This window comes from Gadus chalcogrammus, chromosome 6, assembly GCF_026213295.1.
Source record: "Gadus chalcogrammus isolate NIFS_2021 chromosome 6, NIFS_Gcha_1.0, whole genome shotgun sequence".
NCBI classification, from domain to species: Eukaryota; Metazoa; Chordata; class Actinopteri; order Gadiformes; family Gadidae; genus Gadus; species Gadus chalcogrammus.
The window spans coordinates 17,589,151-17,604,178 of NC_079417.1; the positions used below are offsets into that span (position 1 = coordinate 17,589,151).

The 15,028-nt window shown below is 47.4% G+C and overlaps 1 protein-coding gene across 6 annotated transcripts in view; it reads right to left on the minus strand.

Moving 5' to 3' along the window:
• LOC130384973 (smoothelin-like) overlaps positions 1-14,900 on the minus strand; it is a 53,774-nt gene extending 38,874 nt beyond the window's left edge. For 4 of the 6 annotated variants that reach the window (XM_056593400.1, XM_056593402.1, XM_056593404.1 and 1 more), the window contains exons 1-2: positions 14,596-14,900; positions 1,977-2,134 (exon numbers count right to left, since the gene is read on the minus strand). In XM_056593400.1, the coding sequence (XP_056449375.1) occupies positions 1,977-2,134; positions 14,596-14,646 (209 nt within the window). In that variant the 5' untranslated portion in view covers positions 14,647-14,900. The remainder of the gene's footprint in view (positions 1-1,976; positions 2,135-14,595) is intronic. The other 2 variants (XM_056593401.1, XM_056593406.1) reach the window with 2 other exon arrangements.
• Positions 14,901-15,028: the final 128 nt, after the last annotated feature.

Below are 15,028 nucleotides of genomic sequence, written 5' to 3' on the forward strand. Positions count from 1 at the left end.
GTAACATCTGGTGTGTGCCATTTTGACTCAGAGACGCAAGACATTAACGTGGGGGTTGTAATTATACATTATTATTTCGATAAACATTAAATAGAAAGGAAAATACGGGTTATGGTTGCCGTCACCAGTCAATTTCCTTGGACTGGAATTTGCAGACATGAATTTTCCAGCTTCTCCCAGAGATAATTGAAGGATCCACCATGCGGGTCGGTGTTTGTTGTCGTAAAGTATCAGTTCACCTGGAACCCGTTCATCAGCCCATTAGGAAGACACTCAGCAGCGTGTGCCCGGTGTCCTGGGTCCAGTTGCACCAGCAGAACGTAAGGTCCCACTTAGGCTACGTTGAACGTAAATCACCCAAACGTTCGACTTTACACTCTACTAAAAAAATAGCAGTTGCACCAAGCAGATAGTTTCAACTTAACACTAAGTTATAACTTATCTTTTACACCTCCCCTCTAGCTGGTGTAAGTTCCATACTAACGATTAAGAACCGTTAAAAGAAAAAAACGTAAAAAGATTTCAACACTAACGCAGGGTAAAGATGATGGCTATTCGTTTTGAGCAATGGGAAGAGGAGTTTCAATGCGATATGCTACGGGAACGGATTGTCCGTGACCGTATCGATCCATTTCTTTATTATGATGATGTTGAATAATATGCGCGATTTCGGTTTTGCCGGGCGGAATATTATATTTATTTATTTATTATAAAATCCGCCATCAAATAGCTTAACCTCACGCCTATACCGTCCAAGCAAATTTTAGAGAATAAATGACTGAAACTGTATTGTTTGCCCTCTCATTTGGGTGCTAACGCGTCTTCACTCGGGTAAGGTGGAAACTTGCTAGTATTTCCTGTTTACATTGTTATCTGTCAATGATTGGCTTGAAATTATCTAAACGTCATTAAAAGCGACACTGGTACACTTTATGCACTACTAGTAACGTTACAACTTAAGTTATGGTGGTGCAACCAAAATTTAGAACACCTTTAGTTTGACACTAGCTACGTCGAGCGTAGGGTTAAGGCAGACTTTACACCCGAACTTATGATCGGCTTTACGTTCTGCTGGTGCAACCGACTGCTGTTCTCAGGACGGCTCACTGATGATCCTCCCAAGAGCTGAACGATTTGCTCACATTGGGAACCTAATGTTCCTTCCAGACCGTGAGGGAGTGTGTCTGTGTCTGTGTCTGTGTCTGTGTGTGTGTCTGTGTCTGTGTGTCTGTGTGTCTGTGTGTGTGTGTGTGTGTGTGTGTGTGTGAGACTGTGAAGTATAGGAGACAGTAGGAGTGTGAGAGACTGGAGGAGACCTTTTACACTGCCAAGCAGGTACGGTCGCTGCTTGACAGATGTTACAATTTCACTGTCTTGCCTGTGTAAAACCGAAGGGGTATATTCCCCATTCGACAAGGAGCCGGCTCTCTTGGTTTGTTGGAGCAGGCTGGTCGAAGCACGGAGAACTGTTTAGAATAATTTGCATTCTCCAAATGTTGGTTTTTTTCAAGCCACTCGCATGCAAGAAGAGTAGACTACAATAACATATTCTATATTTTGCCGACCACATTTTTTTTTGTCCGGACGAAAGCCTTGTAAGGAAAGTTCCTCTGCTACTTTCGTAGATCTAATCATCTTCCCCCCGTCTTCGTCAGATGTGACTGCATCACCTTCTCTCCCATGATGGTCAGCATCTGGCGGATTTCCCCGCCTCTCTCTTTAGAACTACTTATGTGGATGTCTCTGCGTTGTCTCTGTTGAAAAGACAACAAAGCAACACCACTACCCTAGTCCCGCCCTTGGAACCGCAGAGCCATCTTAATGCATTTACATCAAAATGAAACCGCCAATGTGTGTAGGGTCCGGGGGGGGGACAGTGAGTAACTCATTTTGTGTGACTGTCGCAGTGTGTGAGGCTAGCAGTGTGTGAGACAGTAGGAGCGTGTTAAACAGCATCAGTGTGGGAGAGGTCTCACCCCTCCTGGTTCTCCTTGTCCTCATGCTGCAGGAGGCGCGGGGGTCGTGACCTCTTCCTGGCCAGCTCCGCCTCCATGTCCTGGATCTCCCTCCTCCTCAGCTCCCGCAGCGCCGAGCGGATCAGACGCCGCTCGTCCAGGTCCAGGGTCTGGTCCAGCTACACACACACACACACACACACACACATTAGTCCACAGCTGATGGTCAGCTGGGGGGTCTCATGTGATCTGGCTGCCTCCAGAGGAGTCAGTAGGGAAGCAATGTTTTAAAACCTGCTTGACTTTATCGCGTCGTGAAGTTCGGGGGCTCAGACTGAGATCGGCGATCACGCTGGCAACAGCCAATGAGATTTGAGATCAGAAGTAGTAGTCCAATGGGATGTGAGGTCAAGAGGAAAAATAGATTTGAACTGGGAGGGCAATCACCGTTTACTACCATGACAACAACAACAACTTATCTCCAATAAAAAACAATGATGATGACCCTGTTGTCGCTGACTATTTCCTGTCTACGAGTTGCTGTGTTCCCGTGAGATTTGGTGAGATTTCAGAGTAGGAGCGGATAATGGAACAGTGTCGACCCCTGTATGTTCCCAGTGATCCTGGGAACCAGACGGATCTCTTCAGGGCTGTGTCTCCCGCTCCGTTGCTGGGATTGGTTGCAGGCCTGAACAAGTGCATCCATGGGCATTCTGGTCTGCACCCACTGGGGATGCCTCTGGAAATCCAAAACCAACAGAGAGGTTCCAGACTACCTGAGGTTTGCAGTTCGTCTGGAGATGCCAGGCTAGTTCCCAGGGGCCTCGTGTCGATCACCAGCAAGACGTATCGTGAGGACTAGTGATGAACTGGCGAAGTCAGCCCCCCCCACCCCCCCCCCCCACCGACCCCTCCTCCCACCCAATCATATAGAATCAACACCCCGCACGACCTTTGAACTGGCAGTTTACAACCTGCGTAGTAACGTTTGATGACCGTCGCTGTGCCGCTGGTTTGAACGGTGCCCCAGAATCAACACCATCATCATTATTAATATTGAACTACTTATCCCTGATCCAGGACCATTCTGCAGGTTGAACCTGGCTCCCCTTACAGCCAGAATGTTAAAGGACCATCTTATCTTCTGGAGAGTTCTCTGAGAAAACAACCCTGCCCCGCCCCCTTCCGTCTAAATAAAGATTAAGTAATTACATTTCCCACACAGAAAGGATTTCTGTGCGTGTGATTGTGTGTGTTTGTGTGACCATGGGGAAACCCAGGTCTCTGTGTGCCAAACCTCTCAGTGCACTCCCAGATGGTCAGTACACCACTTTCCACACACACACACACACACACACACACACACACACACACACACACACACACACACACACACACACACACACACACACACACACACACACACACACACACACACACACACACACACACACACCTTGTAAATCTCATCAAATATCATTACTTTTAATCCTTGAATTTCCCCAAATTTTCCATGAGGCTTCGGAAGCCAAGCTTTAGGAGTGTTTAGGGAATGTGTCCCATTCCCTACACAGAGTCCTACGCAGAACACCTTAAATGGTGCTCATTCCTGGAAATGTTGGACCTAGTTTGGAATTCTGCTGACTGTAGTAGCGAGTCTGATACAATAATGTCGAGGAGGAAATGAGGCTCGGGTAAAGGGAAGGGAGCGGTGAGGCCGACCTAGAGGGCTGAATGACAGAGAGGTGAAAAAAGAATCAAAAGACTATGAAGGCTTGACCGAGCCTAAAAAGGGCAGATGGGAGTAGAGTGGGAATAACACAGGTCATTCCACACATTCCTGCTGACTCACAAAAAGGGAGACGGAGAGTGAGGCCAGTAGTGGAGCCTGAAGCAGACATATAGAAACCACTGACTCACTGCTTTTCCAGCACAGTGACCACACTGGCAGGACGCACAGACCAGCTAACCTAGTCCAAACCATAGAGACTAACTGGTGCTGACACCTGGACCAAACCATACAGGCTAACTGGTGCTGACACCTGGACCAAACCATTCAGGCTAACTGGTGCTGACACCTGGATCAAACCATACAGGCTAACTGGTGCTGACACCTAGCCTAAACTATACGGGCTAACTGGGCACCTAGCCCAAACCATACAGCCTAACTGGTGCTCACACCTAGCCTAAACCATACAGGCCAACAGGCTCCAGCCGACTTTACTTCAGATTTTAACTAAAACAGAGAATGGAATTAATGACATTTGTGGCACTGAAATATGGTTGGCATCTCTAGAAAAGTAAGTGATATGATTGGTACTCATTAAATAGTGGTTGTGAACTCAGAATAGAAGTAGATAGGACAGAGTTCCTTCAGCCATTATCTGAGAGTGATCAAGCAGTGTCAAGTACAAGTGATTTAGATTAGCTGATCTATCAATCATTTATCTATTAGTCATCCTGACTCAAGCCGCGGGGGGCCTGGCCTTCTGCCCAGGACAACAGACGCTGCTCTTCACATCTCACTGATCACGAGATCGTGATCTCACTGATCTCTTAGGCTGATCAGGCTAGATTAGGCTGATCTCATCCAATCAGAAAATACAATAGACAAAAGAGACAGTAGATTAATAGAAAAGGGTCTCATAAATAAATAGGTTAGTGTTGGAAACAGGTTACTGTAAGCCACATTACTGACCTCATGGACAGAATCCGAAATCGTTGAAAAGTATTTGAACCAATGCTGAGCAGCCCAATCAGATCTTAGGGAATGCCCTGACTCTCTTCTGATTGGCCGTGACGATACTTGTTAGGATACAAAATTGGGCAAAGGGGGCAGTGTGTCATTGACTTTCCTTTCAGTAACATAAGACTGGGACAACGCACGCACGCACACACACACACACACACACACACACACACACACACACACACACACACACACACACACACACACACACACACACACACACACACACACACACACACACACACACACACACACACACACACTCGCGCGCACTAGGACCAATGAAAGCAAACAAAGCACACCTTGAACGCTGCCTGGTAAAGTTCTAACTGACAGCTGGGAGGGAAACACGCCCTGCAGACAAAGTCCACTTGCCCCCCTGCGCCCTCCTAGGATGAGGGAGGCCTATATTAGTGAGCCAACTATGTCACAAGAGACAGAAACATAATTCCTAGTTCAGTTACACAGTGCTTTGAAACGCCACCAAGACTACTCCCCACACGGGAGAGAGGAGGCTTCTGGGTAATCAACCGCCACAAATATACTATTTCAAACACTGTGCTAAAAAAACAACCGGATCTTCGACGGTAAAACCTGTTGACAGGATAGTTCTAGTAGTAAGAACATCACCACTGACTCCACCCCATCCGCCGAAACCCCAGACAGGTGTCTGACGACCCGACCACGGTGTCTGTCTGCACCGACAGGTAGATCATGAGGTTGATGACGCATCGACGTCTGGATCCCGGAGCTACCAGGGCATGAGTCACAGGCCTCACTCAGTCCCGTCTAGTCGGCCTGGACTGAGTCTAGCCTTGGGGGGCAGGAGCAAGCCTGGGGCACCATGGGCACGAGAAGAGTTGAGGACAGGCCCTCGGCATTAGGATGAGGGGTTAGCTGACAGAGGACGAGGACAGAGAGACAGTGTCTGAGGAGACGAGGACAGAGACCTAGTGTCTGAGGAGACGAGGACAGAGACCTAGTGCCTGAGGAGACGAGGACACAAGGACAGAGACGTGGTGCCCGAGGAGACGAGGACAGACAGGTACACTGCCTGAGGAGACGAGGACAGAGAGGTACACTGCCTGAGGAGACGAGGACAGAGACCTAGTGTCTGAGGAGACGAGGACAGAGACCTAGTGCCTGAGGAGACGAGGACAGAGACCTAGTGTCGGAGGAGACGAGGACACAAGGACAGAGACGTGGTGCCCGAGGAGACGAGGACAGAGAGGTACACTGCCTGAGGAGTCGAGGACAGAGACCTAGTGTCTGAGGAGACGAGGACAGAGACCTAGTGTCTGAGGAGACGAGGACAAAGACCTAGTGTCGGAGGAGACGAGGACACAAGGACAGAGACGAGGTGCCTGAGGAGACGAGGACAGAGAGGTACACTGCCTGAGGAGACGAGGACAGAGGTAGTGCCTGAGGAGACGAGGACAGAGACGTAGTGCCTGAGGAGACGAGGAGTCTCGATGTTGTTGAGGCTCCTAACTACAACTTGATCAAATGAAATTTGACAAGAGAAAGATAATCAATTGTAGATCCCACAAAAGAAAAGAACATGCTACGTATGCAAACACACAAACACACACACACACACACACACACCAGCTTGTTAAGGCATGTTGCTCCCTCTCTCTCTTACTTCCTGCTCAGTTACCGCTGAGGAGCCGTTCTTTCATGAACCCCAGGACCGCTCACAGACGTTAGGCTGAAGAGCTCAATCAATCAATGTCAATTACAGGGTGTTTACGGTTCTCCGAAACGCCCGTAACGACAAACATATGGGGGGGCTATTCTAGAACACTCAACGCTGAGATCCGTTGTTGCGTCATGCTGGAGCAAGTAGGAGAACAAAACTTACAAATGGGTTTAAAATGCTGACTTTGTCTCTGACCAGCATGTGTCAGGATAGTGAGTAGTTGTATACACTAGGCTTCATTGGTTGTGAGGGCGGATCAAACTCACTTCCTGTTACACATTCATCTTACCTCGTTATTGTGTAGGAATGTCTTCTCTGCTTATACATGTTTGATGGAAGCACTAACAGTAGACATTCTAGATGTGTGATAATCCCAATGAAAAAAATGTGTGCATGCGTGCGCGTTTGTGCTCGTATGTGTGTGTGTGTGTGTGTGTGCGAGCGTGTGTGTCTATGTGTGCAAACACGTTTATGTTGTGCAAGCGTGTGTGTGTGTTTGTGTGTGTGTGCGTGTGTGTGCGCGCATGTGCGTGTGGGTGTGTGTGCATTGGAGGGGTTGTGCCGTAATCATTTCCAGAGCGGAGCGCTGAGGTCAGGGTGCAGCCGGCAGCACATGGGATCAGTGATTTAGACGGCCAGCGTGGGGCTCCACCGGTCCATGTGTCCTTATAAGGGCAGGGGACCCTCCTTAACCCAACCCTGACCCCCGCACACAGCAGCAGGGCAGCGGATTAGCAGCTCCTGCCCAGGAGGCCAGCCGGCTGCTGCTCAGACCCGTGAGCTCAGCAGCCCATGTCAACAACAGGCCTGAGGCCTCCGGCTCCACAGGCTGAGGGGCTCATTAGTGCCTCTCACTTCATGTCAAAAGGAGGCGTACATTGGAAACAGATAAATAACATGTATGTTAGTTTGCCTTCCTCCCCAGGTACATACGTCCTCATAGCTGTCTGACAAAAGAAACAAACACCAGGGAGAACCGTCAGGCTATCTTTGGAGGAAAGTAAACAGCAGTTAATCATTCTCCCACATGACAGGAAAACAATGGCCGCGTCGGTCGGTCTACGCAAGCTAGCTCATAGCCTAGCCACACAAAGGCCTGGCTAGCGCTATGATACTACCCCTGGTTTCACTAGCCAAGCCTCCAGCACCAAAACCATACACAGCATAGACAACAATACAATGAATGTAGACACATGGGTGACTAAAGTGTCACGTCTGCACTCTTTGGCTGCGATGGAAGACTAAGGACATGGGAGAAGATGTGAGGGAGTGTCAGAGGAAAGACCTGGAGAGGGAAGTGTCTGGAATGAAGCGGTCCTCCCGGTCTGTTCCTCAGACAGGTGAGGGTGGCTGAGAACTGGCTGATATAATGATGCCTTTGATGAGGTAAGGTAAAGTCAGGTAAAGTATCAGAGGGCCTGATAGCGTGTGGGTGTGGACCCAGAGCCACTGATAGGGAAGGTAGTGGTACCGTGTCTCTAATGGCGCATTTCCACCGGAGGATGCGGGTCGGTTCACTGAACTGCCGTCCGTTCATTGGTCGACCGAATCGTCACTTCCGGGCGACATGGGGATAATAACAAACAAACACAACAAACCAATTTCCCGCAGGGTATTTGTGGACAACGGCGAAAGCTTGATTTATTGAAGAAAATGAAAAAGTTTGACGTCCGTCTTGGACGTCCTACATTGTTGCTCTTTGTTCTTTGTGTCTCGTTCTTCTTTTTCCTTGGATTTATTAGCAGGCTACACAGTGTCGGGCGGCTATAAGGTCACGATGCTAACGTAGCAGCGGCTACGTTAGCATCGTTGACCCTGCCCTACCTTAAGGATACTGTCGGCAGTGGGAACGCGAGCCGTAACTGAGCTGCGTCGAAGCTGGGTGTGAGATTATATAAAATGTTGTAGATGGATCCATTTAATCGCCTTTTTATTTATTCCAACAAATTAACGCATGGCGGGGCTTTTATTGTGAAAAATCTTGGCTTCCTCCCAACTGAGCCGCCAGAGTGGTGCGTTGGCCCTTCTACCTCAGAGAGCAGGCACAAAGGAACCCATGGGGCCACCGGTTAGTGGGAGAGAGTGGAATGAGCTCACCCCATGGGGGGTACTGAGATGGGAGGACATTCCTAGAGTCAGTTAAGGCGTCGTCAGGGGGTGCTGTTTATCGTCTCCACCTACGTGCAGGGGGCAGTGGCAGGGGTCAGGGGGAAGCCCGAGCAGGGGGAGAGCTGTGACATGAGGAGGGGTCAGTCTGATACTCGGACACTATGGGCTCTGTTGATTACACAGTAGAATCACACACACTGTCTGTCAGCCAGCCTTGGTTGTGAACACTAAATCAAGGAAGGACAGACCAACAAAACACTGAATAAATCATGCTAGTATACACAGACACTACAGATAAGATCAAATCATGCTATATACATATACAGACACTAAAGTATAAGGATTGAATCATGCTGTATACAGAAATGTTATAAATTGATCAGGCTACTCTTAGATTTAAATACTATGGGTGGGAAAAGTAAATAAAATGAGGCCATATTCTGACCCAGTTATGTAGTATAACCCCACACACACACACACACACACACACACACACACACACACACACACACACACACACACACACACACACACACACACACACACACACACACACACACACACACACACACACACACACACACACACACACACACACACACACACACACTCCCTGGCACCCTCCCCAGTAGAAGAGCGTAGCTTGGATTACGTTCCTGGTGGTTAGCGCCTATTTCTATTTTTCTTTTGTTTGTTTGTTTCCCCGTCCCTGCTCGCTATTCATAGCCAGCAAAATATCGGTTAACTGTTTACAATCAACAAGGTTTAACCTTGAAGAGATCAACAGGGCAGAGATAAAGACATGATTTAAAATTCAGATTATCTACGGTAAAAAAATGAATACTTTTGAAATAGATTAAATCCACATGGCTTTGATTTCAGACCACAGGCCCCTACTTTGATGCCATTTTTTGCTGGTTACCAGTTAAGATAGCTTCCCTTTTTCTTCCGTCATATCATTTTACTTCCATTTAAAGTGAATCCACTGCTTAAGTCTGGTCACCTTTGATGGTTACTTAGTTGTATATTCCTCTTTCCAAAGCTTGCTGGTCACCCCGACTTAGCAAACTCAGCCATATTCAAGTAATACAATTAGAAGAGGCACCCAGGTCACTTAATGGCTGATAGCCACAAACAAAGACTGGACTGTGCTGGCGCACCGTCCCGAACACCGTCCTTCACACAACGCCAGAGGATCGAGACCTGCTCCTAATGCGGGACATCACTGCCTTGTTATGGAGCGGCTCTGCGTGACCCCTCTCTTGGGTCATCCAGGGGAGACATGAGACCAGAGACCTTCCAGGGTAACGCTGTCTGTTGCACAACCGTCTTCTGGCTGTAGGACCGAGAGCCAGCTGTGCAAGCCTTTCTGTTCTAAAAGGAAGGGATTTATCAAGTCTACCGAAACCACAGAACAGATGACTCCTCCCTGCAGGGGAACGCAGAACCAAAGCAGAACCCGGACCAATCCACCAACTCGTTGTTTAGAACTCATTAGTCAGCTTTAAACACAGCGTGCTGGAAAAGAAAAACATCAACATCCGCTGGACGGTTTGGAGCTCAGGAAACGCTTATTTCCTGGGGGACTGAGTCCGGGAGGAGCCGGGGCCCGGGCCCTTATCTCACCCCGGCCCTCTGACGGGGCCAACCGTTTTATCACACTTCCAAACAGAGTCGCACACGGACACGGTTACCACTTTTTGCTAATCTTTTCATTTTCCTGTAATGTAATTATTTTCTCTTGATAAGCGCTTGCCAAGTCAGTAGGAGAATGGAGTCTGGCTCTGCCTGCAGTGTGCTGACACATCACCTCTGTTCACAGGCCCGCTGCATGTTGGTGCCAGCTCAGCCACACCTGATCAGCATTCCAGATGTTACACCAACAGCTAGCATCACGGCGCTAATTCCTAGTGTAAGTTAAGGAAAGAAAGGTGCTTCTGTATTTAGGACACAGCTGATATGGCCGCTGAAGAGCGAACCAAACCGTTTTCAGTCCTGCAGCTCGGAGAATACCTCGAGGCTAAGGAGAGCCAGATAAATGTCAGCTTAAAAGAAAAATAAAAGGGTTTATATTTCTTCTTACACTAACATTTCTTGAAATATTAGGTTGATTTGGAGTCACCTGACACCGCCCAGCCTAAAGAGACGACAGGAGAGAAGTTGAGGAACTCTTAATGGCCTTCCCAGTCTTCCTCGAGTCTTGGCAGGATGAGGCTCCCCAGATGATGACGACCAGCGCCTTGAGGAAGATCTGTCTGCTAGATCACTAGACGAGACAGAGACCAGACCCACTCCCTGACGGCCCAAACGCCATCCAGCACCAAATAAAGACATCACGTACCATCCATCAGAGCGGCAATACTTGTCTATTCAAGTACACACACGGATAAACTACAAGCAAAATTAAGGATAAACTACAAGAACTCATATGAATAAACTATGAGTAGACATACGGATAAACTACAAGTACACATACGGATAAACTTAGAAATTCTAACAGCAGGTGAGTGAATGGCAGTGCTGTTGGGACTCATGATGCCTTCAGTCGGGTTAGGGTAACAACTGAGTAAGTCTTGAGTTACTCCTAGGCTGTGGGTCTGAGTCCAGTTCATTTACAAGTCTTAAACACGGCGGACATTTTTGTGTTTCATGCAGCATTGTTCAAGGGGAAAATAAATACATTGTTCCAAGAACAAAGAACAAATGAAGTCCTCCTCTGGGTTTGTATCTGTACTTCCTCTAAAGTTCAGACCTTACTGCAAAAAATTCTAGGCTTCAAGTTAATTCGAGCTTTTGGTGAAAGTTTGTTGACTTTCTTCCTGTATTTTTTATCTCCTGGACCGTCCTGGCGTGTGTGTGTGTGTGTGTGTGTGTGTGTGTGTGTGTGTGTGTGTGTGTGTGTGTGTGTGTGTGTGTGTGTGTGTGTGTGTGTGTGTGTGTGTGTGTGTGTGTGTGTGAGAGAAAAGGGTTGGCAGTCTAGGATTCAAGCACCAGCTTGTATAATCTCAATGGAGCTGATCCATCTCCAAGATACAGATGGCTTTGATAGTGCTCCCAAAACATTGTTTTAGTGACAATGCAAAATAATAGTGAAGGATAGCTTTGCTCTCTGTGTCCTGATGCGTAATCTTGAGTCTGCTTCCCGCCGTATTTGAACATGATCCCAGACAGTGTTCATGTAATTCTTTGAGAGTTTCCTTCCAGAGGATGAGAATGACATTTATCCTTGCTGCGGACCGCCATGAGAGCGGACACAACAAGCCCCTCTTTTCAGTGCCAACTGAAGCTAGTGAGCGCCTGTCAACACGCAGGGGGCCCGGGGAGCCATTACCCAGCACCCACGGGGCCCTAACCCAATACCCAGGGGGGCCCGTAGGAAATACAGGCTGGAATCCGCCCGTTTTAAACATGTGTGAATGTCTCCCAGTCTCCAGGGACCACCGCAGTCACTGGGCCAGGAAGACCGGCCACAACTCATTCCCAGTGACATTCCTAGCGCCGGATAAACCACAGCAAGTGCAGTGAATAGGAGACAGCTTACGGTCTGAGCTAAACACTCGACACCAAGCGATGCCGAGGCAGCCACATTAAATGTATGCATGTTCTTCCAGGTACGTGAGCTAGTAGTTGAGTTCTCTTTTCGTGTCTTCTGCAGCTTCCTTGGCAAGATCTCCTTAAAGAAAGAGATCCTTGATCTCAATGGGCCCAAACTGTCTAAATCAAATTTAATTAAAGCCAGAGAGAGAGGACCCCCCAGGAGGTACCTGGCAGCAGGGGCAGTCTGCCCTACAGGTACAGAGGCCTCTTTCAGGGTGCTCCCATGGAGACGCCCGTCACCTGTCACCCTATCCAGAAGACGACGCACTTTACCGCACAAACACAGCCGGGGGCCTCGATGACAACACACTCTGCGTTAGGAAAGAGATATTACCTCACTTTGAAGTCAGGGAACGGCCAACTCAACACTCTGAGGATGAGGTCATTAAAACGTACTTCAACCTGTTTCTGTTGTGTCTAATGCGCTTCATCATAACTGACAAAAATAACGATTTGAATCCCGCCACAGCATCTGGGAGTCAAAAGAAAACTGTCAGCAAGTGAGCCAAGTTGAAACAGCTTGTGCTGGTTGCCATGGAGGAAATAAATGAGCGATGCAGTGGGAGCCGGTGAATGAGGAAGCTGTATTCAGGGGAAGAGAGCACCAACACCAACCGCCATCTGACCCTGGGACCGTTGGCCTCATTCAACTATTTGTGTTGTTTAGCAAAACCGTTCAACAACAAGCATGGCACACATCCAGCCCAAAGAGCACCCCTTTCTTTACTGCCCTGCTGACACTAAGCCTTCACCATATATATAGATATAGATATATAATATATAGGCTGGAATTCATTCATCCTTGATTCTCTATACTGGCTCAATAAAGTGAAATAAGTGTCACATTACGTTGTTACAGCTCTTCAGTGGTAAATAACACTCATTCTTCCATGCAGGCTTAAAACCACAACCATGCTGCTTAAAGTAATGCCCACTTGAAACATTGACTTTCTATGAATAACGTGATTCAAAACTCTTTCTTGCTTAATGCCACTACGTCATTTTTATGTTTGCAGCCTGTCTAGACTCTACTGTAACCATTTGTTTGATTTCAACTATTTTGAAGTTCCAGGTTTTAATTTAGTACTTCAACATTTTGTTTATTTGCCAAGCAGTATGTTTTGTCTGACATTTATGAATTGTCAGTGATCGAAAAGTCAAACCAAATAAAGTTGGTTTTGTCCCTACCAAAGTAAAGGTTGCTGAAGTTAAAAGTGGAAATGGAAATGTTATTGTGGGCAGGGTGCTCTCTCGGTAAACAGCTGGTCAGCCTGATGGCTCTGGGAAAGGAGGCCAGGAATGGGCCCTGATGGACCCACTTCCTAGTGAATTGATGTGTGATTATGAGTTCGGGCCCCCACTGTTAATATCCTTCACCATTCAGATCTGTGTGTGGCAGGAGCCACACAAAAGAAAATATCACAATGTTTATGACCTAATGAGTCTATTTCAATCATGTGCCAATATTCCTCTTTTGGATTTCGCTGGTCTGGTCACAGTACCTTAGTATAACTTGGATCAACTAACCGGTAATGAAGAAATTATAATCAAGCAGGTAATACAAAGGTAAACACCAATCTAAGCTTTGAAGACTAACAAACTTATTGATCCATCATCCAAGCACTATTCATGATTCAGATTCAATTAACGACAGAACGCTGAGTCACAGAACCAGTTGAAGCAAACTGTTATAAAAAGTACATTATAAACCCATGTTATAAACCCCTAAGCAAGGTGAACAGGAATGTGTCTAATAGTGGAATAGTGGAATTAACACATGCATAGTCCAGGATTAATGACTGCTTCATTCATGCCTCAAAATCCCAGGTGTTGACGTGGTTTTACATTACAGCTGTTTTCTAGTGACTCATTTTATTGTCGACAGGAACTGACGTGTGTGTGTGCGTGTTAATTTTATTTAGTCTTGGCTGTCTGGACGGAATGTGTTGCTCATTGAAATTACACAATGCCAGCCTTAAAATTATTGGTATAAAAAAAATAAAGCAATAAAACAAACTGAGGTTTCATTTCTGAATCAAATAATTAGAAATGAAACCTATGTGACCTTTGGTTAGAGGGCCTCCCGCAGTGCGCCGTGTGGCTGAGGTACAAACAGGTCCTCAAGCATTCAACTCTACACAGATCACACAGATCATACAGGTAAAGGTTAGCGTCTATCGGAGTGTGTGCTCGACAAACACAAACGGACACATTCTGAATTAAAAAGTGACCACGGAGAAAAACCTCCACACCTCGGGGCCTCAGCACAGTCCCTCACCTGTCACTTGTCACTCTTACTTTACCCAAAGGACTCGTTGAAAGATGTACTTCAGTAACGTAGACCAACCGTCTGAATTAATACTCGCCTCGTGTGCTTTCATTTTCTCTTCCGCAGAGGTTCACCGGCAGCGACGGTATTATTTAAAAGGTGTCCAATCCCTAGAACATCATAGCCCAGCATCCTCATCATGTCGCCTACTCACCAGAAGGCGCAGGGACGACTCATCCAGAGTGGAATAGCTCTGAAGAGACATCTGGTTCTCTCTGGTCACAGGTGAGAGAGACTCGTGCTGAGGTGGGCTTTCTCCTCCGGCCGCTGGCAGTCTGCAACCTGCAGGAATGTGTGGAGCCTCTCCGTCTGTCTAATCTATGGGACTTGAAGCCAGTCTATTATTCTGATATAAAGCTAAATATAACTATTCTGGCGAATGGGAAGCACATAATCGATCCCCCTGTGTCCTGTCTGGAAGTCGGTAGAGCAGACACGCTGATACGGACTGCTCGCAGGGTTTTGAATACAGAATTCCCACACAAAGTTTCTCTGAACCCGCCCCTTGTGGTTCCGACTGGGAAGCATGCGCTTCTAGTGCGCTCCCCTGTGGTGACGCATAGTATGACACCCCGATGCACGGTTCG